General features: G+C 41.1%; 1 protein-coding gene and 1 non-coding gene across 2 annotated transcripts; both read right to left on the bottom strand.

Annotated features, from left to right (window-relative positions):
* Window positions 1-5,545: 5,545 nt before the first annotated feature.
* Window positions 5,546-25,076, bottom strand: ep400 (E1A binding protein p400). The gene is given in 56 exon segments (XM_055161411.1): window positions 5,546-6,411; window positions 7,043-7,120; window positions 7,214-7,378; window positions 7,734-7,888; window positions 7,963-8,131; window positions 8,212-8,439; window positions 8,555-8,679; window positions 8,749-8,938; window positions 9,022-9,128; window positions 9,203-9,248; window positions 9,337-9,489; window positions 9,581-9,659; window positions 9,736-9,792; window positions 9,902-10,038; window positions 10,235-10,282; window positions 10,359-10,532; window positions 10,627-10,859; window positions 10,944-11,097; window positions 11,196-11,240; window positions 11,322-11,456; window positions 11,532-11,606; window positions 11,680-11,964; window positions 12,103-12,214; window positions 12,287-12,483; window positions 12,771-12,940; window positions 13,039-13,241; window positions 13,320-13,609; window positions 13,693-13,760; window positions 13,852-14,001; window positions 14,157-14,330; window positions 15,332-15,631; window positions 16,215-16,402; window positions 16,486-16,655; window positions 16,729-16,915; window positions 16,999-17,135; window positions 17,216-17,390; window positions 17,475-17,644; window positions 17,728-17,864; window positions 17,944-18,121; window positions 18,204-18,391; window positions 18,457-18,567; window positions 18,706-18,795; window positions 18,902-18,959; window positions 19,030-19,067; window positions 19,153-19,231; window positions 19,311-19,451; window positions 19,528-19,713; window positions 19,785-20,069; window positions 20,152-20,523; window positions 20,526-20,545; window positions 22,073-22,192; window positions 22,441-22,516; window positions 22,599-22,706; window positions 22,773-23,161; window positions 23,164-24,125; window positions 24,896-25,076. Coding segments are annotated over 55 exon segments (9,360 nt in total). The 5' UTR covers window positions 24,098-24,125; window positions 24,896-25,076; the 3' UTR covers window positions 5,546-6,090.
* LOC129411398 (small nucleolar RNA SNORA49) lies at window positions 12,561-12,686 on the bottom strand. Its single transcript, XR_008633289.1, has one exon. It is a non-coding gene; the product is annotated as a small nucleolar RNA SNORA49 (small nucleolar RNA).
* Window positions 25,077-25,501: the final 425 nt, after the last annotated feature.

The raw sequence follows: 25,501 nt of genomic DNA on the forward strand, positions 1-25,501 counted from the left end.
ATTTTCAGTTGGTATCTATGTCTTACTGTCACTCAGTGGAAGTAATTACAGATCAGACTCTAGTAATATTACAATAATACTCAAAGGCAGTTTCACACATGGGATCTTGAGCCCGGAGGGTTTCTGGGGTAATTTGAAACACTAAGTAAAAAAATATCTCTGAAAAATTTCTTAGGGTGTAATATAATCCACAGTCAACAAAAGGCATGGCTGCTTTGAAAGGCTGCTGTAATTACTCATAGGCTTCAAACTCAATACCATTCAACGTCTGTACATGAAAAAAAAAAACAAAAAAAACCAACAACATATTACTGAATTAATATTCTGGTTAGTTGCTAGAATAGACTGTACAAAGTAAGGTTGTCATGATAATTCATTTAATTGCTAATTGTTATTGTTACAATGTATGGACTAAAATATTATTGTGAGTTGTTTAAAGGCGCATTGTGTAACTATTCTGGCACAGGGTCCACCACAAACTTGTTTCCATGGAGATGTTATTGCTTTGCTGGAAATGTTTCACAATATGGCATTAAACTTATTTATAATGCATTTATTCAATTCCAGGTGTTTTACTGCTCAAAAAACTACGAAAAACATGCCTTTCTACAGTGAGTGAGCTCGCCTCTCCACAGATCAGACTTATACCTTGGCTTGGAGGGATTGCCAGCTTGTTTCCATGGAACTAAATAAGCTGTTTAATTTTATATAATATCTAAAATTTAGTTAGTTATATCAGTTTTTTTTTCTTTACTGCCATATATCCTTCAAATATTTGTTTATCAAATGTAGAAAGTAGCAACTATTAAAAAAAATTTAAATGAGATGGTGTTTCCAAACCTTTGACTGGTAATGTATAACAAATTCAAATAGCTTCCGTTTCCTTCTTAAAATGACCACAGTTGTAATTTTTCATTTAGTTAGTTATTATTATTGTTATTTTTTTTAGTTTAGTTAGTTATAGTGTGAAGAGAATTATTATTAAAGATGCATTGTGTAATTTTTCAGTGTGTCAAATTCCTTTCTCCATAGAGATGTTATTCTTTTGTTTGGAATGTTTCACAGTATGATATTAAACCTTTCTATCGTCATGTAAACCAAACCAAGTTACAGGACAGATCTGTGAAGAGGCAACCTCCCTTACAGTCAGAATACCTGTTTTTCTAAGATTTTTTTTTTAGCAGCAAAACCACCTGTAATTGGATAAATGTAAAGTAAAGCTGTTTAAAGTCAGAGCAATGACATATCTATAGAAACAAGCAGGTGACAGACCCCCAAGCAAAAGATTACACAGTGCACCTTTAATTAACAAAAATAATCTACACCCCAAGTGAGTACATGTTGTCCAAGCACAAAATCTTCTCTGACACAGTGCAGAGGAAGAGGAGACAGGACGTTGGTGTGTGTGGGAGGAGGGGGGAGGGGGCGGACCTCAAAAAAGATCAATGGCGGTGACAGTGAGTGCACCCGGGAGCTTGAGATTCAAAGTAAGCCAATAAATAACATCCTAGCGAGACAACCACTGCCTCCTCCTATCCCAGCTCACGATCCCTCCTCACCCTCCCTTCCCGGCCCTTGTCCCGCAGACTGTGGGAGCCCCCTTGATTACTGCCGAGGGGGGTGGTAGTGGTGGGACATCCAGGCTGCACAATACAGCTCTCATATGGGGCCCTCACTCACCTCTTGCCTCCATTTGTTGGACATTCATCTTTCAGCATGTGAGCCAGTTTGTTTTGGGGGTAGGGGCCTGGAGGTGCTGGAGGTGCCGGTGCATAGGGCGTTGGTACAGACTGGTGCAGAGAGAGATGAAGAGATAAAGAGTTAAAATGGATTACATTCTGGAAAGAAGATGAGTCAGTGTTAAAACAGACAGATTTAGACTTTGACTTAAACAAACTTTATTGATCCACAAGGGAAAGTACTTGGATACAGTAGCCCACACATTACATTATATTACAATAACAAGGGGGGGGGAATAAATGAATAGCAAGAGACTGGTGTCAAATTTAAACCACAAAAAACATTATAAATGTAAAATATTGCTTAAAAAAATCATGAGCTGCAAAAAATAAACAGCAGAATGAAGCACAGTACTTAGTTTGCATCTGTGTGTCAAAAGTATTAATTCAAACGTTTGCGGCTTAAATCTTATTGTATAGCCAAAAAAAATAGCCATACATTTCCTAGTAGAGCAAAGAAAATGTATACACAATATTTACTCCCTTAAAATATTGTTCCAGTTTTCATATACTGAACAATAAGTCAATATAGTGATTGCCGTGGCAGGCCTATCTTAAAATGCATTCACGTATTTTCAAAGTATAAGAGTGTTGGAAGTATTTTCATTGAAATGAGATGATGATTTATGCAGTGTGCTGATGCAGAGGATTTGTTTAATTACAGATTACTGTATTTGGCATACAGCAGGAATAATGCCAAACAATGAGCTTACAATCCAGGTTTGGAAAATAGTTTTGTCTCTAAGATTTGAAGAAAGTTCATAGACAATATTAAGAAGTGAACTAAGAGAGAGTGACATCACCCATATAGGCTCCAATTAAATATAAACACCAGGATAATGTAGAGAAACAGAGACAGAGAAAAGAGGGGCAGACTTACAGTGCAGTGCATTTCAAAGTGCATAGTGACACTTCAGATCCCAATGAGGAGAGAAGTGGAGCATGGGGACTCCTGTGCCCTCTCACCCTATCCCACAATCACTGCCATCACCATCCCACTTCATAATATCCATCCTGACCATGGCCTTTATAAAGAAGATACATATACAGGGCATATGTATATATTATATATACAGTCTGTAACACATGTGTTTAGAGAAGATTCCAAGCCTGGAGAGAGGGTGTTCATGTCAGAATCAGAAAAGTAAGGATTTGCATCCTCTTTCCAAATTCATTCAAACCAACAGAGACGCAACTTATTATTCAGAGGAATCCTCAGTGAAGGAGGGAGATTTTAGACAAGGACACCTCAGAAATACCATGAGCATTTAGGCCAAGTGGGAGAGAGCAAATAGTGTTGAGTATCTTAAAGCAGAGCGTCTGTAGCTCAGTGATGGTGGATGCTGGGACAGCAGCACTATTTAAGAGCATTTGATGCAGACCATGTCTGAAGAGCTTTACTGCCAGTGTGCTACATAAACCATTGTTCACCAGCTCTGTGATTTCCACTAAAGGGGTCGCTGTGGGTTGCCATGGTAACCTTTCAGTATAGATGGCCTGCTTCTTTTCCAACAGCGGTGATCATGAGCATCATTGGAGGAGTATCATTAGCGGGCGGCCCCTGGGGCTGTGATGGGTGCCTGGCTGGGACATTAGAGTGTGCAGACACAATGACAGACAGGTTTGGCCTATGTGTAGTGAGCACTGAACACTGTTACAACACACCTGTGTATCTGCTGCTTTCAGCTGGCTCCGAGGCAACAAAGCCATCCCACGCCGATCCCACTGTTGTGTCAACACATGGTGATTGTATCATCCCTCTAAAGCCTGTCATTCACGCTCCTACAGCTCCTGCTGCTCCGGCTTTGGGCTCTTCATGGTTCTGTGCAAATGGAGGAAAACACACAACAGCAGCAGCCGCCCACATCACGTATTTGACACACTTTAAGAGGCTTTGAAGACCCTCCCGAGGTAAAGCTCTCACTGAAGAGAGGGCTGAGGGTCCTAGTACATATAAAACCCTCTGGCTCAGACAGTCTGTTTTCTGATTCACATTTGCAGCATTAGAAATAAAGAAATCAAACTATGAGCATCTCTGAAATCTTTGCAATGAGGGCTCTCTAAACTCTTCAGCTGTAGCATGCATATAAATCTACTCAGTTGCATTCAAGTCTGTTTTATTGAGATTTAAGGTGAGACGTACAGTGTTTATAGCCACTTGGGCAGGCTGCCTGCTCAGACAGTGTTGGAGTGAGAGCATGAAATCACACTGAAATGATAAGTGTTTACATTTTCTTACTTTAAATACATTGAGCGAGGCGGGATGAGAGCAATGAGGCTCCAAGTTGGTTCATTCATGGACATCTACAATGCAATGCTCTGATTCTGCTGCTACTTCACCCAGTGCTAAATCATGATGAAAAAGGAGATGCCTTGTGCATCAGGTATTAACACCGCCATTGCGTCTTTAACTAATTATAATATACAGTATATTTGTAGCGAGGTAAAGCTAACTGGTTGCACTGCTCTGTCTGAAGCTCTAATATTCAAGACAAATTCTAATCTGATCATTTATTTTACGTCAATGAAGCATGGAAGTAGATCCCATGCGATGGACACTGACTGTGCTTCTCATTTTGGCATCCTTGGCGATTCAGGGTTTGAAAAATGTTATTGCCAAGCAGGCGCCTTTTCTTCATGTGAATGTGGATTGGACACTGACACCAGGGTGTGCACCAAAGAGCAGATAGGAAATTTCAATGAGATGGAAAATCTAATTCAAGGGAGTCTTCACAAATGGCAATACAACACAATAGCGCCCCTATGTGGAAGAACAGGGAGTTGTAAAGTAATACAAATTTAGCAGCTGTGGATGAAATACTCAGTTTTGTTGCTTGAGTAACATTTGGCTCTGTATCTGTTCATTTACTTAATAAAAGTAGAAATATGACAAAAGTAGAAAAGTAGAAATATGACATGAAAAAAAAATCTACTTAAGTCAATGTATTAAAGTACATTTTTAAACAGGTACTTTAAGAGTAAAAAGTAAAAATATTTTATTTACCATTTAAATAATGGTACATATTTTGGCTAGCAGTTGCGATATGAATCGGTTTAATTTTCTTTGTGAATTTTCTGTGTTTGTTTAAAAATGTCCCTTAAAATGATATGAAAAGTACTTTTTACGTTTCAGTCTGGTTCAAAAATGCAATGGAGTAGAAAGTAGATACCTGCTCTCAAATGTATTGAAGATAAAATAAAAAGGATCCACTTTAAAAATGTAATTAAGTAAAGTACAGGTAATTCTAATAAAACTGTACTTAAGTACAGAACTTTACTATTTTTCCTTAGTTACCTTCCACCACTGGAATTAAGAGTAAGGTGAAATAATAAAGGGTAATGTGTGGACTCGAACACCCAATCACCATCCTTACTTTGTGTCTGCTGAAGAATCACTCACTCAAACACCAGTGTCAGCAGCAAGTCCAGACAGTGCTGAGAGGGTTTTCTGGTCCCTAATGTTCTCTTAGAACCAGGGGCAAGATCCATCAAATACATCGTCTGCTGTGTGTCAAATCATCAGTCTACAATTGCTGCCAGAGAAATCAATAGAGCTGGGAAAATACAGGAATAGAAGTGTGCAAAAATAGCACTCACTGATAAAAGCAAATCTAATTTCTGAAGTTAGGCAGTAATGTATATGTAGTGAAACATTGTGGGTTCCATGCATGGTACTCTCACTGCAGTTTGAAAACACCCTGTGTATCCATGTGTAATTAAAAATCAACAAGCCAAAATACTTACAAGGGATTTAATGAGCAAGCTGAAAATAAATAAAATATTAATGAAAAACGATGTATTCAGTGTATAAAAACAAAACACTTTATTACAATTAGGCTGAAAAACCCAATGAAAACACAACTACTTTACAAGTACAAATGTTTCTCATTGATATTTACAGTTATTTCTTTTGACATTAATAAAAAAGACAATAATGAGAAAACACAAAATACTAAAGTACATGTTTACAGTGTGTTTGCTGCAATAAAAAACAAAGGACTAAAGGAACGTGCATTACTCTGGTATGGCATCTATAGACAAGGAAATTATACATAAAAGGGACTATGAATGGATACACTTAATCTAAGAGGCAGCCTCAGTCTCAGTTCTCATGCCTTTGAATGCATGAATGTCTTTTCTTATGTTGACAGCTGTGGAAACAATATTTAGACTATTTGTTAATTACACATTGATCAAAAGATAGAGATTTGAAAGTGATGGTTCATTACATCAGACCCCAGTATATGAGCAGAAATGCTGAGATTCCTCTGCCAAAAATACAGCAATTAAGCGGGCTACAAATTACTAACATTGGTTCTTCTTTTCTTTTGTCTTTGAGTCAGATGCTTGTCTATGTGTTTCCTCCACTGGGTTTGGCCGGTGTTTTGGCCCGGATATTGCCCTGCCTCGCCTGGCCCTTGGTGGTTTGCTGTGGTTGAGCAGGTTGCTGCACTGGGGACTCTGAGGTGGTGGGTGGGGCGGCCTGTGGTTGGGCTGGGCTGTGAGGAGGTGGAGTCTGGAATTGAGGTGATGCTGCCGTTGCTGTGACGACCTGTTGCTGAATGATCTTCTGCTGCACGACCTGCGCTGCTGCCGTGCCCGCGGGGATCATCTGCACCTGAGCCTGAGCCGAGGAGGGTGCCTGTGTAAGAGCCACGGTCTGAGGCTGGATCTGACCACGACATTCAAACAACAAACATTTTACTCTGTGAACACTGTTCTATAGGCAACATTTTCAGTTTCTTCTTACGAATCAGGCATTCACAAAATTTACAAAAAAAAAACAAAAAAAAAACAAGACCCCATTGATTATTCCTTGTATTATCAAAATGTTAAATTCAGTTTTTTTTTTTATTGTTTTTTTTTTTTATAAATCAGCAACAAAACACTGAATCCTTCATAATCTTTTTTTTTTATGTAATCATTGAAAATATTGCTAATGCTGAAGAACATTTTATAAATGGGGCTAATAACCATTTCAGTTATCTTTTAAATAAGATATGTTTTGTGAAAACCATTATCTTATTTCTTTTCAAAAAGACGTAAAAAAATAAAAACATTAAATTAAATAAATCAGGAATTTTATTTCCAGAGCTACTTGTGGACCACTCCTTTCCCAAGCGGTCCCAGTTTACATTTTACACTGACGCACTGAATATGTATTATTCATATTGTTTTTGAGAGGATACAAATCACATTTTCTTCTACCACAAACTACTGCCAAGGATATGAGACTTAAATATTAAAAAGTTTGCAATGTAGCTAAACAACAAATCCAATGATAAATTAACGATTCCCTTTACCTGTTGAGGAGAAGACACTATTTGTTGAATATTGGCCACAGTCGGCTGTTGTTGCACTATTTGTGGGAGTTTAGCAACCTTGTAAACAAGAAAGTCTCAGATAAACAACAGTTCTTGGCCATTGAAGCTCATGTGGGTTTGGTGTTAAGAGGAACAGGGGAGCATACACACCTGAATCTGCTGAGCTCCGGCAGGTTTCTGGGCCTGTGCGATTGAGGTTGTGAAGATCTGAGTCTTTATCCCAGACGGATGCTGTGTAGTGGCGGCATAGGCTACTTTCTGTTGAGGCTGCTGGCCTGCTGGAGCAGCTTGCACAGTTACCTGCTGCGTGGCAATCTGAAGAGGAGAAAAAACCATGACTACACCAATAATTAAAACATAAAATAATACATTTTTAAAAATGGAGATAAATGAAGGTAACCTCCAAGCTTCTAATAAAATATTTTGAAATGAATTCTATTTAAAAACTCAAAAGAACTTGTGGAATGTTCATGAAGTAGGGTAATATTAATGTCTTTCAACTGTCACTACAGAGTTTAATCTGGTCACAAACCAGCATTAGCCAAATGTTTTAGTTACGCCCCTTCTTCTTGTTTTCTTGAGTTTTCAGGCAATCTAAAAATGTATCTGGTTGTGTTTCATATTACATAACAAAGACTGTCACTTGTTGCCAATGTAAACAGTAGCAGACCTTCTGCTGGACAGTGGCTTGTGTTTGCTGAGGCTGTTTCTGCTGCGCGGCAGCTGCAGCCTGAACAGCCGCCTGCTGCTGCTTCTTCATCTGCAGCAGCTGCTGCACCTGCTGCACCTGCATCTGTGGGAAGGACTGGGTCAGCACAGGGCCCCCTGACACACAAAACACAGCCACATGTTAAATCACAGGACAAATCATTCTATAGGTTACAGTGATGCTAACACACCTGTCTTCTGCGCTTGCCCAATAGCAACACTAATGCCTGCAACAGTGACTGGGAGAGTAGTGACTCCAGCAGAAGATACCACAGCAGGGACAGACACCACTGGAGGCTTAGTGAGGGTCACCTGAGCTGTCTGAGCAGCTGGTCCCTGGCCTTGAGCTGGGACTCGGGTCTAAAGAAAATATACTAGAGTTCAGATCCCTATAACAGTCAATAATGCCCTTGCTCTATAATCAATCTCATGGTCATTACCAGTCGGGCCACCTGCAGATTGGCCACAGTAGTCCCGGTAAGCACAGCTCCGGGCCGTGGTGTGGCTACAGCGGTCAGCTGAGGACTGGCCTGAGCACTGGGGGCCGGTTGGACCTGAGTGGACTGTTGGGCCCCTGCTGTCTGCTGACCCTGAGCTGCTGCCACTGCCGCTGCCACCTGCTGCTGCTGCTGGAGCTGCAGCTTGTGCTTGTGCATCTTCAGCAGCTCCTATGGATGAAACATGTACAAAATTAGACTTAAAATCAGAGAGGAGTAAAGCATCCAGAGCCCTATCCTCAGCCCTAACCACAGCAGTGTACGAGTGTGGCCCTGATGCCTGTACCTGTGATTTCCCCACCGTTTTGATCTGAGGAGAAGCAGCCTGCTGCTGCTGCTGGAGCTGTTGTTGCCTGAACATGAGATGCGCCTGAGCCAAAGCTTTGCCCTGCGGCAGTGTAATTCCTGCGGCTGAACACACAACACACATTTGTCAAAACACAGTCAAAGTGAAGAAAAAAAATTACTTCCTGTTCATACTTTGAGTAACTTGGGGGACTAGTGGGCGGGTCTGGGCTTGTACCGGGCTCAGAGTAGTAGACACTACAGCAGATGCTGTCATCGGTGTGACAGCTCGAACACTCTGCCCTGTTGCAATGGCAACCACCTCGGCAGGAGCCTGCGCGGCAGCAGGTCTCTGCTGAGCATGTACGACCTGGGCTCCAGCGGGCTGCAACAACAGCACAACAATAAGCTAATAATACCACAGTCTCAAGCACCAAGCAAGAAGAACTGATGAAGAGCATAACTCACCGAAAGGGTGCCAGAGATGACTGGAGATGCCAAGCGTTTGTTGGCCTGGAAGGGACTTGGAGGGACTCCAGCTACTGTGTTGACAATCACATTGCCCGCTACAGTGGCTGAATGCAACAGGGATAAATAAATTATTCACTGCACTAGAGCAGCTCTGTAATGAAAACCACATACAACATACCCGTCTGAATTGTTGTGCCCACTGTGGCATTTTTTATGGTTCCAGCCTGTAAAAACATACACATCAGTCAGACTGGACATTATTAAATTATGATAAAAAAAACCATGTTAGCAGTGGTAGTTGCCAGTCTGTACCAGAACAGCAGCATTAGGCGCTGCGGCTCCTGTGACAGCCGTGGCCTGGGGGACCTGAGCTGCTACTTGGGCCTGGCCTGGAGCTGCCACTGCGGTCTGAGGGCCTCCAGCCTGTTGTGCCACCTGCTGGGCTTTCTGCTGCTCCGCAAGGGCCTGCACATACAATAAAGAAGGAAATTACTTTAGGCACAATGCTGCCAAGGTACAACATTAATACACTAAAATTTGTGTGTTGATGGGTCACCTTTTTCTCTTTTGCAATCCTTTCAGCACGCTGTGATGCGACTTGAATAGGAGGCAAGGGCTTGTCGTAGCTGATCCCACTGGAACAACAGCACAAGACATGAGGTATTGTTGAGGATTTAGACAAGTGTCATAGAAACATTAGCATGAACAGACCTCTCAGCCAGAACGGAGGCGTGTTTAGGATTTTTCTGAAAGGGATTCATTCCAAGGCTGAATTAAAACAAATAAACAAACAAAAAAACATTAATACTGTGGATTAATATAACATCCTATTAGCCTATATTAAGGTCTTCCTCATCTGGTCCTGGTAGGTACTCACAGTGGTTTGATTGGTGGGCTCCTTTTGCTGGCAATGATTTTCATAAGCTCAAATCGACTGTTATAGAGTTGAATTTGTGTTGAATTGTCATCTTGTGTGTAAATCTGACAGGTTCTCAGAGGACGACTGTTCTTAGACTAAAACGAGACAGAAAACAAGCACTATTATTTTTATATATTTTTTATATACATATACACACACACATATATATATATATATATATATATACATACATACATACATATACATACATACATACATACATATATATATACACACATATACATACACACACACACACACAAAATGTCAGGAGCTGTGTGTAAAAGTCACCTTGTATATGCTTTTTGTTTTCTTCTTGGGATTTGCTTCATACATCAACTGAAATAGCAAAATGATAAGTCAGATCAAATATTCATGATGCTACTCGGATTGAAAACTAGCAGACAATGCCCACCTTGCCCTCTTCTCTAGGGATGATGACATTCTCGTAGCGGTTGCGACACTGTTTGGGAGAGCGATAGATACGGCTGCATGAGTTGACCACATCACTGACCAGGTCCCAGTTGGGTGTGTGAGCGGGGGACACTATCGTCAGGTTCAAAGGTAGCTCCAACAACTGCTTCACAGCCTGCAGTAGTTAGACACAACATGAACATTTGTAACTTCTACTGTGGCTTGTTTCCATGGAGCTCCAAATGCCTGATGTGAATACTGTCTTGTACCTGAAGCAGTGCCCAGTCTTCACTGATGAGCCACTCTGGGTTGTCCTGGCTGCTCTCCATGGCAGGCTTAGCCAGGGAGGGCAAGGGTTTGGCAAAAGGAGCCTGCTGTTTCAGAGAGAAGTTCTTCTTCTGGTCTTTGCATTCACGTCGTACTTTTAGCATGCTGGCCTTTTCGAACAGAGACCGTGGAGGAATCACAGTCTCTCCATGGCCCTTTTTCTTTTTTCTAGCAGCTGCTAACAAAATTAATCACATGACATTAACACTTTTAAAATACATTGGAAAAAATGCGAAAGGTAAGAGGTATCCCAACATACCTGAAGGGTCCATCTTGAGACGCTTGTGCTCTTTGCGAATGTATATTGGAGGCAGTTTTGACTCTGGAATAGGTGTTGTATCATACATAAGACACATGACAGAGTCTATGTAAATGTCATTATCGTCCTGTGGTGGTGTGGGAGGAGTCCAAATCTGTGCAGGAAAATTTTAACTCAGACTTTGACATATTACCACAGACCTACTATGCTGAAGCAAAGCTACAAAAAAAAAAAAAAAAAAAAAGTATTTACCGGCATGATCTCTGTATGACCATCTTCTGCATCAAATACATATTCCTATTCAAAGTAGGAAAAAAAAACATGTTTGGGCTGTGTGCATCTTTCATGAGCAGTAAATAAAGACAGGTCCTGACTGACCATGTTGTATGCATCCTCTCTGGTATAAGTGAACAGATCCTCATCATCTTCCCTCATCTGCCTCTCCTCCTCGTCCACTTTGAGTTTTTGAAGCTGGTGCAGTTCCCAGCTTCTTTTAGATGACTCCAAACGCTCCTGGGGCAAAGACAGGAGGTTGAGTTAAATGAACAAACAACTACGTGTACATATGCGTACAAAAAACTCCATTACCTTAACAACTGTCTCATCGTCATTGACGTGAATGTACTCCAGGTAATGCAGGGCATACATTTCAATTGGTGTGAGCTGCAAAAGAAGCAAATATAGACTTCAGCATCACTAATGTAGGCATTTTTCCTATTGTTTTATCACCACTGACCTGCTCCATGACAGCATTCAACTCCTCTATCTGGGCAGGCTCCATTTGATCCTCTGGATTTTCTTCTTCCTCTGCTGACTCTTTATTTGTAATTTCCTCCTCCATCTGTTGGTAGTCTTCCTCATGTAGATCATCCAGGTTTATGCTGTGAAGCGCCTGAATGTACGGTCGAGCCACTTTGGGAGAGATGGCCTCAGAGGCAGAAGGCTCTTGATGAAGAACCACAAATTCCTCAACTTTCTCTCCTGATCCAGCCTCCACTTCAAACAGATCCTGGATGGTCCGCTATTTAAAAATATAAAATCATACCAGAAAACATAGTGAGCAATACAATATTAGCAAAAAGTGCAAACAAGGTTTGTGAGTATCTCGACCACCTAACCTATACATTATTGGTAACCCTAGGTGTGTGTTTTAGGTCACCTGTGTGAGAAAAGCCAGAGTGTAGTCTGTGCCCTGCGCAGCCACTTCTCGTATAAGATCTTTGGTGCCATTCTTCAGCAGTTTCTCCTCAATTGAGTTTCCACTCTCTAACCTAAACATGGTCAGACATGGTTGGATATACAGTTGATATTTACATCACATCCAATTAGCAGGCCATACACACCTGTAAATGTGCACATCCTTCGAGCGGCCAATCTTATCACACCACTCCTGAGTGCAAGAGTCTATGCTTGGATTGAGGTCAGTGTCATAGAAGATGATAGTGTCTGCATCAAACACAGTACCGACTGAGGAGCAGCAGTGGTTGGTCAAGATGCTGCAGAACAACTGCCTGTTCCTGTTAAATCTCTTCATATTCTCCTACAGAAAGAGGACACACTTTTGAAAAATGAAAAAATTATAGAGAAATACAATTTAAAAAAAAAAAAACAATAATAAATGTGCACTTGTCTGTAGGCCCTGAAAGGAATAGCATCCAGCAGGGAGGGAAGAAAGTAGTTTATTATACCCCATTAAAAACCAAACCTCTCCATTCATAAGAGGCCCTGGTGTAAGTTGGGGACCAGATTCCTTTGATATACAGACTTATTTAAAATTGAAATATAATGAAATGAGTGTTCTATAATAATTCACACATGGCATTTTACCCGTCTTTCATCTGGAGTAAAGCTTTCATCCACCCGAACATAAGACAACTGTCTATGATCCAGAAATGTTTCCAGAATGTCCAGCATCTTCACCATCTGTGTAAAGATGAGAACGCGCCGATTCTCTGACCTTAGCTTCTGGAGCAAAATGGCCAATGCTTCTAATTTACCTACAGAAAAGCAAAGCATGGTTACAGAATATTAAAAAGCTTCAACAATAAGAAAAGTAAGTATATATTTTGGAATTTAAATAAAAATGTTGATGCACCTGAGTCCATCTGCATTAAGTGCAGATCAGGAAACTGCACAAGTTGTGCTGGTGCAAAATGCTGGATATCAGCTCTGTGGGAGGAGGTGGCCTCAAGCAGTTGACGGTGTAAGGACTTCTGTTTGAGTCGGTATGGCACTGTTGGATTGACTGCATATATGTGAGGGGGCGGAGCTACAGCTGGAGGTACCACACATGCCAGCCTAAAAAGATAAAGATGCATTTAGTTATTTAGAGTGTCAGAGATGGACTATTTTATTCTTGCGCATGTAACATTTTACCTTGCAGCAAGGCTTTTTGTTGCATCCAAGCGATCCTCAACAGACAACAAGCATGACCTCAAGGCAGATGTTGCTCCCTTTAAGGAGGACTTTGCTCGGAGGCAGCTCTCCAGTCCCACCCAGCGCCAGCCCCCAGCGGTTAGAGCAGAGTGACCTGGTTCAGAACTTACTGTACAGGCCTGTACCAGGTCTGTCCCATACAGCACACTGCGGTTACAGCGGCGCTCATTGGCTTCAAACAAGCGGCCCAAACGGTCCTTCAACTGTTGGCTTTTCTCTTCTGATGACTCCTGTATATGAGGGGGAAAAAATTGCATTTGCCATTTAGTTTATTGGCTGTTGTTAGTATAATTAACATGGAAAAATTACTAACCTGAGGAGTTGAATTGACTGAAGTGACCTTTGTGGAAACTGCATTTGAATTTGTATTAACACCCATTGCTGGAAAAGCAAACATGTCATAAAATGTAAAAAAAAAAAAAATAAAAAATATATATATATATATATTAATTTGGATAATTTGAAAGAACACCTTGCTGTGCTGAAGCAGGGGACTGAGTGGTGCCAGGTGTGGATGTGGCATTAGTGCCAGCTACAGTTTGTGGTACACTTTGCATTACCATTGAGCTCTGTGGCCGGATGATCTGCTGTCCTGGGGCAGACACTATTTGCAGGATATTTCCTGGAAAAAATAAAATAATTCAAAATGAAATCTATCAAAAGGTATGGGTGGGTTTTTGAGTCTGATGCAAAAATGATGGTGTAAAAGAGAAAAAAGTGGAAAAGTGAAAAATGTAAAAAAAGAAAAACAGATGGCCATGATGGGAAGTACATTACCGAGTGTACCTTGAAGCTGCAAAGGCTGTCCAGTGGTAAGCTGGCGGAGCTGGCTTGGAGATAATGTAAATTTGGTACCCTGAAACTGGAGGGTCACTGGGGTCTCGGGCTGAGAGATCCGAGTCTGATTGCCAGCTATATTAGCCAGCTGAGCAATCTTCACCACATCACCACCTTCAAAACAGAAAATAAAACTTTACCCACAACAAAAGCTATAACCCAGAACCTCTGCAATATAAACATACAAGGGTAAAATAAATATAATAGTTAGTTTAAGAGTGAAAAGGGTATCATGCAGAACCAAGGTGTATTAATATGTGAAAGAGGCAAAGTTCCTCCACAAGAACAGCATCTTAACATAATGAACCTTCAGGGGTAAAGAAACTGCTTCATGTGTCCTCAGGTAAAACAGAGTAGGATGAATACACATATGATAAAAGCCATTAAATCATCTAAAATGCTGGCAACAAAAAGAAAAACATGGTATTTCCATTCTAAAAGATGTGAATTGTTCAGAATGGTTTAATAGATCATTAAGTCAAATAGAAAACCATAACAAAAGAAATAAAATACCATCACACATAAAACATAAATAAATAAGCAATAACACAAGGCTTTTTTCAGGGTTTCTAAATCATGAACTTGAAAAGGCTTCTGTGTTTACATTGGTGGAAGAAAAACTCGCAAAATGTGGGACCATTTTCCCATGCTTAAAACAAAAAATAATATTAACAAAGAAAGACAAGGTTTCAGGTTGCTTTCTTCCTGCAGATGGGCTAAAGCAAGAAAAAAATATTAGTAATAGTTTGGGAGGCAGCTTTATTAAAAAGGGAGGATAAATTCATTAAGGTTAAAAACTCAAGTGCCAAGTGCAGTAAAACAATATAGTTTCTAGTGAACATGCAGGTCTTGAGAAAGAAACAGGGAACTCCTGAGGCTGTGGAGATGCTGCTGATATGACTTTATATAATTTGGGGGTTTCCATGGAGGTTCAGCTTTCAGCAGTTTTTTGCTGTAATATTGTACCATGTTGGTTTGTGATATTGCTTTAACCATAAACACACCTAAGCAACATATCAGCAGTGCCCCAAGTAAAACCTCAGATCAGAGCAGCCCATACTGCTGTGCAGAGGTAGAGGGGAAATGCTGAAAGGGATGAAGGGGAGGCCACTTACTAGGCAACCGTGCCTGGGCCTGAGATGTAAGAACCAGCCTCTGAGACAGCAAGTTGGGCTGGAGGGCATGACTGGGGGCTAGTGTGGGTCTGGCCACCTGTGAGACCCCAGGCTGGCTCATTGAAGCCATGGATCCCACAACTGTATGGCCCAAGTTCTGGCCCAAAGGCACAGAGGTAACCCCCAGCGCATGCTGTCCAGGCCCACTGGTCACAGTGGCAGACACAGTGGAGGCGGCAGTGCTGTTGCTGTTGCTGACAGGAGAGGTAGTCTGGGCTCTCTGAGTAGCTGTTCCAAACACTGTGAAGAACAAGGCAATTGGGCACGCCACTACATGTTAGGGGTAAGGGCAATTAAATCATCAGGTTTCCATAATAATTTACTTCAGTGCAGGTCAAATGCTGGGTGAAAATACACAAGCAGGGTCACTGATGTCAGTATAAAGCAAGCACACAAAAAAGACTGACTTCACCAAAAACAGGACTACAGTTTTTCCGTGTAGGTTCAAATTTTGACAACTGATAGAAATTTACCATGGGGTGAAGGAATAATTTAGATAAATTTAAATTCATCTTCAAATGTTCATCAGAACACCTTCAAAACTGCACAAGAGACCTGGGACCTTGGACACAGCAGCATTGTCATCCTGGAGCTATCCATGTAATTATTATTAATTATTAATTCTGGTCATTAATGAGGTTGTTAAAAATGAAAAGACATACAAACTGAAACAACCATTCAAGACCATCAGTGGAGCCCAACTCTGTCCCATACTGTATGTATGTGGGATGCAAAGTATCAGTTTGTTCTCTGTTTAATCATAGGCTCAGAGGGGAAGATTTGTCCTTGTTCATTTGTGTGTCCACATTTGAAAAAACCTTACCATGTGAGGTAGGGGCAGTTGCTCCAGTGGTGACAGGGGACTTTCCCCTGGGTTGTGCAGCCGGGTTTGCCATGGGGGGGGATACAGAAGTAACAGAAGAGTTCAAGGCAGGACGTTGGCTGGTCGTACTTGTAAAAGAGGCAAGACGCCCCTCTGGCTTGGTCCCATATGAAACTGGCTGGAACAATCTAAGCACAATTCATACAATTTAAAAATTGGAAATTTCATTTTTTTTAAGTTAGAGTACTGCAAAAATTATGTTACAACAGACCTCATTGGTTTTATGGGACATGGTTTCGGTCGAGAAGGTTGGTCTGGGCCAGTGTAAAGCTCTTCTATAAGTGGCTGTGAGAGCTTTAGTTTAGGTACTGCCTCTTCAGTCTGATAACGAGTCAGTTTGTTCTCATTGTTGATTAAATTAAAGATGGATATGTCTGCAGTCTAAAAAGAAAACACACAGAGGGTTGGAAAAATACAATAAAATGTATTAACATACTAAAATCTAAGCATTTACCATATCTGGATCTTTCTGTATTGCTCCAAGAATCAAAGATGGGACACTGAATTGCAGATTTGAGAAGAAAAATGAACTTTTGGCATCTCTGGGAGACACCAACTCGGGGTGATTGCATACTCGCTGTAACTGCATCAGCACCTGTAGCACGCTAACAAAGTGACCCGTCTTGAGAGCTTCTTGGGTCCTAATCAACAAAATCAATCATAAGCAAGGTATGTATAAGACATCACTTTCCAATATCAGTAGGAAAAATGTGCTCAATGTTACCCTGACTGAGTGAGGATATCCTCATACAGGCTCTTCTGTCGATTGGAAAGACGGCACTTAAGGATATGTTCATATTTCTTGGGTAGCTGTTTCTCCACTTCCCTTTTAGAGCGCCTCAGTATAAATGGTTGAATCATCTACATTTGAAAGCAATGCATGTTTGTTACTGTGGAGTTGTGTGAAAATTTACTATTTAAATGCTGGCAACTAAACCCACCCTGTGTAAACGAATAACCAGTTTGTGGCAGTAGTCTTGGTTTTGGTCTGTGCCTGCCTTCACTGGGAAGTCTGAGTAGGGTCGTGTGATTCCTGGCAAAAGAAAATGGATCATGGTCCAAAGCTCCTTCAAGGTATTCTGTAGGGGAGTGTTGATGAGGAGTATCCTTTGATCGCTGTTTTAATAGAAAACAAAATATTCAAAATACTCACAAGACCATACATGTAGTTGTTTTGGTTAGCTATTACAGGGAACCCACCTTTTGATAGAGAATATGGTTTCCCAGTGTTTCTGAGTGATCTCTTTAATAAGCTGAACCTCATCCAAAACAACATGTCTCCATTTTCTTCTCAGAAAGTGGCTGTGGTCAGCCATGAGAAGCTTGTATGATGTCAGGCACACGTGGAAACTGTTAGCCTCACTCCACCACTGTACAAGAGAGACCAACACTTATAAGCTCGAAGTCTTCGATTTTGTGGCTTAAATGTTTAAACTAAATACAAATGAGATACCTCTCTTAAAGATTTACGCTCTTGTCTGTTGCCAAGGTACAAGAGAATCTTGAGCCCAGGACACCAACGCTTGAACTCGACCTCCCAACTTAGCAGCTTGCTTGTTCTTACAACAACAAGATGAGGACCCCATATGCCTATGCAAATACAGAATGTTAATTTTACATTTAAATATCTAAACATTTAAGAGGAAAAACAACAGAGAATACTCTGTACCTTCTTGCCCAGCCAAGTGTGCCATGTAGGCAACTGTTTGTACTGTTTTGCCAAGGCCAGTCTCATCAGCCAGGATCCCATTGAGGCGTTTTTTGAATAGACTAACCAGCCAGTCAACCCCTATTTGTTGATATTCTCGCAATGACCCATGTAATAGAATGGGAGCCGGGCTGCGGGTCTAAAGCCAAAAGATATATTAACAAATTGTATAATTTAGAAATCTACATAACTGAAAAAACATGTCTTACAGAAGTACTTACAGAAGTAGTGGTTCTAAAACTGCCTTTTGGAAGCAAAAGTTCAGTAGCAGCCGCTACTTCAGCAATGTCTTTAGCAGATTTTCCATCAGAGCTTGATGCAGCTTTTTCACCACCTTTATACTGCTCCACACTCAACAAGGAGTCAATCACCACAGCTTCAGGTGGACTGCCCTCTTCACATTCTGTTTCTACCGAAAAATGTAAATAAATGAAGACAAAAAAGCAGAAGTTACATTGGTGAGGAGAAACGCACCTTCAGAGTCTGTGTCGTCATCATCCTTTGGAGGGCTTGGCTTTGGCCACTCAAAGCCATCAGCATATGCACCAGCATACTGTTTCTTCAAAGCATCTAAAGACATTTCCGCTAGAAAAGTAAAAATGCAGGGTGTTTCATAATATTCCAAACAAACTATGTACAGTAGAATGGAAATGGAAATACAAAGTATGACAAAAATATGTATGTAAATAGTAAAAAAATGCATATCATATATCATATATATACCTTCTTTGGCCAAGTCACCCAGCTCAGTTTTGTGGTCTGCATGGCCCTCCATGGCCTCCTGTTCCTCTATAGTGCTCTCTTCATCAGCAACTAAAAAACAAAAAAAAAAAAACAAGTCAAAAAAATGCTGTCATTACAAACTAATAAGCAAATACAAGACAGATTAATAAAATACAGTTTACATGATTTTTCTTACCATCCTCATCTGTCAAAGATAAACTTGATTTTCTTTTCCGGCGTGATGATGCCATTTCCTTAAAGAAAAAAGAAATTTAGGATCTTTTAATGCAATAGGTTTAACATAATCAGAAATGCACTTCCCACCTCTTTATCAGCATTTTCTCCTGTTTGTTGACTAGACACTGTGAAATGGAAAGTATTCAGTTAAGTCCATTTGTGCATGTATAAATAAAAATAATTCCAAGAATATACAGGTAAACAGCATACCTTTTGCTGACATATTTTGTAACTTTAATGCTTTAAGTCTTTTGTCATACATCTGAAATTGGAGTTTAATTTCCACAACCTGCAGTAAAAAGCACATACCCAATAAGAATTTCAGCCATTATCAATTTCTATAATTACACATTTAATTTAAAACCTACTTGCTCAATGTTAGACCAGAAAAATTCCACCTCTCTGGCAATGGTACTGGCAATATGACGAAGGTGAATGTCTTGATTGGTCTTTGATCGTTCTTCTGTTTTCTTTTGCTCCTGATGGTACCTTGCACAAGTGCGAACCAGCTGTTGTGGCGATATAAACAATTTAGTTAGTGCATGTGTGCTTTATCTTTATTGAACATAAATAAAAATGTCCTACCTTCTTAGCAGCAGCTTCTTTCCATCTTCTTTCCTGTGCAAAATCTGCTGCCATCCACTGCATTTCCTCTAAAAGGTAGTCCCATTGGGACTTAGGTCGTGAGGCCTCCATAAGTTTGGGAAGCCTACTTGAGGACCACTGCCCCTCCTTCCTCAGTTCAGAGATGCGCTGATGCACTTGACTTTCCTGAGGGACGATAAAAGAAAATTAGCATACTTCTCTTCAGGCTATAAAATAAGTTTTGTCTTTGAACTTACCAATTTGGCCTGCTCATTTTGCTTGTCTTGAGAACCATCTTGTGATGTCTGCATAGAACCACCTTGACAAAAACCTCCCATTTTCACTGATGAAATGCCATTGGTACCAGTGAGTTTGGACTGGGAGCTCGGGTTTGTGCTTGAGCTGAGTGGCCGTGCAGTGACTGCATTATGAGCAGCAGAAACAGCGTTTGACAGTGGAACAGGTGACACACTGGCCATGGAGTTGGCCATAATCCGCTGGACTTGATTGGGTTCTGTTGCTGGACGAGCAAGCGCCACAGTCTGAAAGAAATAATTTTTAATATATAGGAAAAGAAAACCACTGCTTTGACAGTTTAAAAACGTTCTTTATTGTTTAACTTACTGCCTGTCCTGTTTGCAGCATTGCCTGGGGTTGCTGTTGACCTGGCTGCATCTGAAGATGCATTTGCTGCTGGAGTTGAGCTTGAAGCTGAGCGTGAGGATTCATCTGTGCCAGGACAGCCCCACTGGCCTGCACCTTCACCTGTGCCTGGAGCTGAGCCCCGGGCTGGCCAGTCCCATCTACCAACTGAGCCTGTTGGGAGAGGGCCAAAGGCAAGCTTGCCATAGGAAGGGTCCCCTGGGGTAGCCTGCCAGGTAACTGGGGTGGGGGTGTGTGCAGACTTGCAGCATTTTGCACTGGGGGTCCTTTGGATGGGTCGTATTGCTGCTGATTCTGCTTCTGCCCTGCAATCTGTACTGCTTGAGGAATAGGTGAGGAATAGGTGGCATCCCTCCTATATATAGGTAATAAAATGATAGGCAGAATAGGGATGGTAAAGAGAGTAACACAAAGAGAAATAATCAGTTATGAGTAATATTATTTACTTTTGTTGTTGTGTGTCTGATTATCTAAAATGGTTTACTACAATGTTTCATACTGATCCCTTGATATAATTTTAGGTTTAAATAGCTGAAAATGATTTTTTGTTGACTGTTTAGAGCTCCTCAGGATGTTGCTTTAATGAAATAGATATGAATACTATATGAATAAACAGCAAAGTACTAGTTTCTGATGATCCGAGCAAAAATTAATGGAACTCATACAGCAATGATTACAGAAGAAATTAAATTAATATGATCATCTAAACATTTTCAAATAAAATACTACTTTGATTAATGCAGAAAACCAAAATATTGCATTTTAAATGTTGAGAAATGTAATTCAACATCAAAAACTATACATGCAATAATAAAGGTATTTTAAGAGGAGGAAATAGTAATGATTCATAGGAAAATGGCACAAGTAACAGACAGGGAGGAGAAAGGGAAAAAAGAAAATACAAAGCAGACACTAAAAGACCATGTGGTTCAGCATGCATGAAGGAATGTAGCAATATCAAGGCATGTAAATGCCTCACAGAGCCACAGAGCACAGAGGTGAGCAAAGACACACATGGGGTCTTGCAGACAGCAGGCCTGAGCGGAGCTGTGCACACTAAAGCAGCGCCTGCCTTACCTCCCTGAACGTCACTTCACCTGGCCTAGACGGCATCAACACAGCCCTGACTCACCCAACCACCACAATCCAAAACCCTGAGCCGTGAACAACTCCTCCACATGTTTCCCCTCCTACTTAGACTGAGGGAAAGAAGCCAAGTCAGAACCAAATGCCATGACCAACATGGAACAGGAAACTAAATATGAACATGAAAAAATCCGCAGGATGAGAGACAAATGATGATAATGAGGATTTTGAATCCTTGATAATATTACAAAATACATGTGGAATAAAAATGATCAGAGAATGGATGACAATGTAAAACCAAATTATTATATGTGCAGTATGATACCATAAAATGGAAAAAGGTTTAACCCGTTTGAGTTAATTTTTTTCCATAAAGCTTCCAAATATTTCAATGATCCCGCTCCACAAAAAAGATGAAGGTCCAGTAGTATGGAAGGTCTGTCCAAAAAAGAAGACTTAGAAAGAAGACATTATAAAGAAGAAATGGATAAGACTGATGATCAGCAGAGGAAAAAAAAAAAAAGGCTTAAAAAAAAAAATCACAAGACATGGCATCTTCCCATTGAGAGGCTACTCTTCTTCAGACTGGAATTATCTTCTTCCCAATTTACTCTGTTGGTAGAACTAAACCTGAATGAACTGCTGAGGACTTCAAGCTGTTGCTGGGATCTGCCTGTTGATGCTTGTTTGTAGCAGAGGACACTGTGATTCAGTTTGTGATCTTCTTTGATTTTAGGGGGCATGTGTCCAGCAGCATCGGGCAGAACAAAGAGTGGCCTGGTTGTAGCACTCCTACCTTGCGCAGTTGGCATAAGCTGCTGGAGTGGAACGCCAGGTGATCCTAAAGGAGCTACACCAGGATGCTGGAAAATCAGCCCATGGCGACCAACGTCAATCCGGGACCTCTTAGCCTGATCTGGGATTTAAAACACACAATACCCTCAAAACGGAAAAAAGCACTAGGTATAAGGCAATGACCGGCTTGAGACCACATAGGTCACCTCTCCTTCCTCCAGTTAAGACTTGAAAATTGAACGCTAAAACATGATGCCAAAATTCTAAAAGCAGAAGCAATTAGAGGGGAGAAAAAAAGAAACAAAAAAAGCAAACGGGGAGGAAACAGAGCAACAAAAGAGACACAGGAGTCAGCAGCCCTTGCCCTACCTGCTTGCACCATTGCCTGCTGCCTCTTAAAGGCTTCCATGTCTCCAGCACTGGCAATGCCCCCAGCAGCAGTTCCCTGTAAGCAATCATGGTTTAGATGAATGAAATATAAACTTATACAACTTGTGATTGATTCTTCTTCAAAACATCTTTATCACCTGGAACTGCTGCTGGGCAGAGAAAGCTGCAGAAACGTTAGGTGGAAGCTGTGTTGCTATGGCAACTGGTGTCACAGCTTGACCGTCCTTTCCAGTGACGACCTTCACCTGAAAGAAAAAAAGTTATGTAGAACACTTCCACACACTAAACCACTAAAACAAAACAACTACTACCTCATCATTTATGACTTCAGACTGCTCTTCATCTTCCTCCTCATCCTCAAGGTCCAAGTCATTCTGCCTCAAGTATGTATACAAGGGAACACAAGGTTTTTTCTTAAAAGCTAAGTAGTCCATCATGTTTCCCTGTAGATGCTGGAGAAAAAATAACTCAATCAGATATTCTTTGAAAACATCCTTCAGGTTCTCCATTTTCTTTGTATGATGCTCCAAGCACTGCTTCCTCAGTTGAGCAATCTCAGGAGTAGATGGTGCAATCTCTTCCAGCTTCTTAGGAGCCTGCTTCTTTATTGCCCCCACAGCCATGCCGCTGGATCCCAAGGGATTGCTGGGAATACTTTGTGTGGCATTGGTGAGGGAAGGGCTTGATGGTGGAATAGAAGTGGTATATTGAAAGACGTTGTGACTGTGGAACCTACACCAGCAACCACACCCTGTGGGGTCTTCTCAAACATCATTGGGCGAGCTAGCTGTCCTTGTATGATATTGCTGATCTGTGGAGGTAGATTGGAAGTGGTAATATGCCCAGGGCTGCTCAGAGTTGGGAGAGCACTCCCTGTTGCCACAGGACTTTGAGGTCCAAGATGGTGGATGGTGCCTCCTGTCTGTGAGTGTGGTTGAGAGAGACGACGTTCCCGCACAGAGCCTGGTGTAGCTGCTGTAGCCAGCTGCACTTGAGTCGCTGTTGCCGGTGTGATTTGAGCGAGCCCAGTTCCATCTTGATAAACAAAGTGACTACCTCCAGAAGGACTGCCTAAACTGATCTGTCGCACTAGCATACCAGCTTCAACAAAGCGAGTGGGGCTTTGTGCACAAACATTTAAGGCTGCTGCCGGAGCTCCAGGGCGTGTCACTGCTGTGACTGGGCTGTGCTGGGTAGGACTTTGAGGAGGAATGGGCTGAGGCACAGGTGAAGTGACCTGGATGTAAGAGGACTGTGCAGGCTCAAACCTCCACTGTGGTGTAGTGTGCTGAAAACCAGGGGAAGCAGGGGTCTGAAGGGGCACAGGGGTTAGAGTAATTTGTTGGTTTCCAGTCACCATCTGTCCTACATTTTGTAAAGTGATGTTCATGTTTTGGCCAGTAACTGGGCTTCGGCTCATGATTATCTGATAATTGGGCGATTGGGGTGCTGAAGGGCTGGCAGCAGAGGTAAATGTGGTCACAGGGGACTGAGGGTGATTAGTTGTAGCCTGCTGTTGTGTAGCTGCCAGGGCAGGCTGCTGCTGCGGTGGCGCTTCCTCAGCTTCAGATCCACCTGCTGACTTTGATCTCTGAAGTTGTCGTTGAATATTCTGTGATCCACTTCCATGGTGCATTGCTTGGTGCTGTAAAGATTATTCACAACTGTGAAATAGAAGTACAGTTCCCATTAGTTTGCAACATAGGCTAGTATCAACACTGAATACAACGTGCTAAACACAACACATGTTGTCATTTATTATTGCAACTTGTCTCAAGAGTCGTTTATCAGGCATTTGATAAACCGAAAGTCCACTATCATAATTAATTATTACAAAATAACTGACCACATATCAACTATTTTGCAACGCTGATATTCTAAATTATGTACTCAAGCAAAATAAATAAATAAATGTCTATTGATTTGGTTTTCTCGATTATTGATCGTGTATTACTAGCTTTGTGAGACAAAAGCAATTTACGGAATACTAGCTAATTATTAAATAACCTCACAAATGTGTCAGCGCAAATAAAAACTGAACAAATGATTGATGTCATTAACTGAGTTTATCATTCACAATTTTTAAATAACCTGAATTTTATGCATAAAAGCATTCTGCAGCCGATGAATATTCTAATATCATACGGCATTGCCGTTTTCTGTATGGGCTCGGGGGTGTATAAGCTAACGCCGCTACATAACCGATTCAAACACATTTATAAACAAGTCGTAGATCTGTATGCAAATACAAATCCTAAATTCGTGATATAAGGCAGTTGAAATTCACGGCAGAGCATGGTGAATGGCAATTTTCAAAATTTTTGAAAACAATAACCCTAATCCAGGCGCGTGCTAACTAGAGCCCTGGATGTTAGCTTGTTTTTTGCTAACGGGTAATAAAGGCAATATGAAAATACAAAGGGAACGTACTTACAGAGTAAGGAGTTTTCTAGTCTTTCTTTATGTCCCAAGTCATGTTTACACACGAGTATTTGAGGCAACAAGCGTCATTATGAGATTGAATAAAATAAAGATATTGCTAGCGGCTACCTAATGTTTTGAAGCTAATTTCATTCAGCAACATGGCGACCGCATCGACCTTTTGTGAACCCCGGAAGTAGTTCTGCATGCACGCTGTGATGTTTTTTGTGTTTACTTTTCTTTGTATTTTTACTGCTTTGACAAATACTCATACTCGTGTGAATGCCTATCTTAGAGTGACCAGAACCCCCCCCCCCCCAAAAAAAAAACAAAAAAAAACAAAAAACGTTCTGGAAGAATTTCTAAATTATGCCAAATGTCATCAGTTGATCAGTTGGACACTTATTTTCGTTTTGGAGGCAGTCTTTGCTCATCTCATCAGATACAATCATGGATCTTCAGTAAAATCTTATTACACTTCCACACAAGACAGGCACTTCTCCTGTACTGTGCGTCTGAACTCCGCCTTTCTCTCCTCGCTCCCATGCGTGATCAGAAAAGTCACCAACATTCATTAAACGTATTACCAATGCATATTAGCTACCGTGGAGGTTGGATG

Source organism: Boleophthalmus pectinirostris, unplaced genomic scaffold (assembly GCF_026225935.1).
Source record: "Boleophthalmus pectinirostris isolate CB_2022bp ecotype Guang Dong unplaced genomic scaffold, ASM2622593v1 HiC_scaffold_4, whole genome shotgun sequence".
In the NCBI taxonomy this organism is placed as follows: domain Eukaryota; kingdom Metazoa; phylum Chordata; class Actinopteri; order Gobiiformes; family Gobiidae; genus Boleophthalmus; species Boleophthalmus pectinirostris.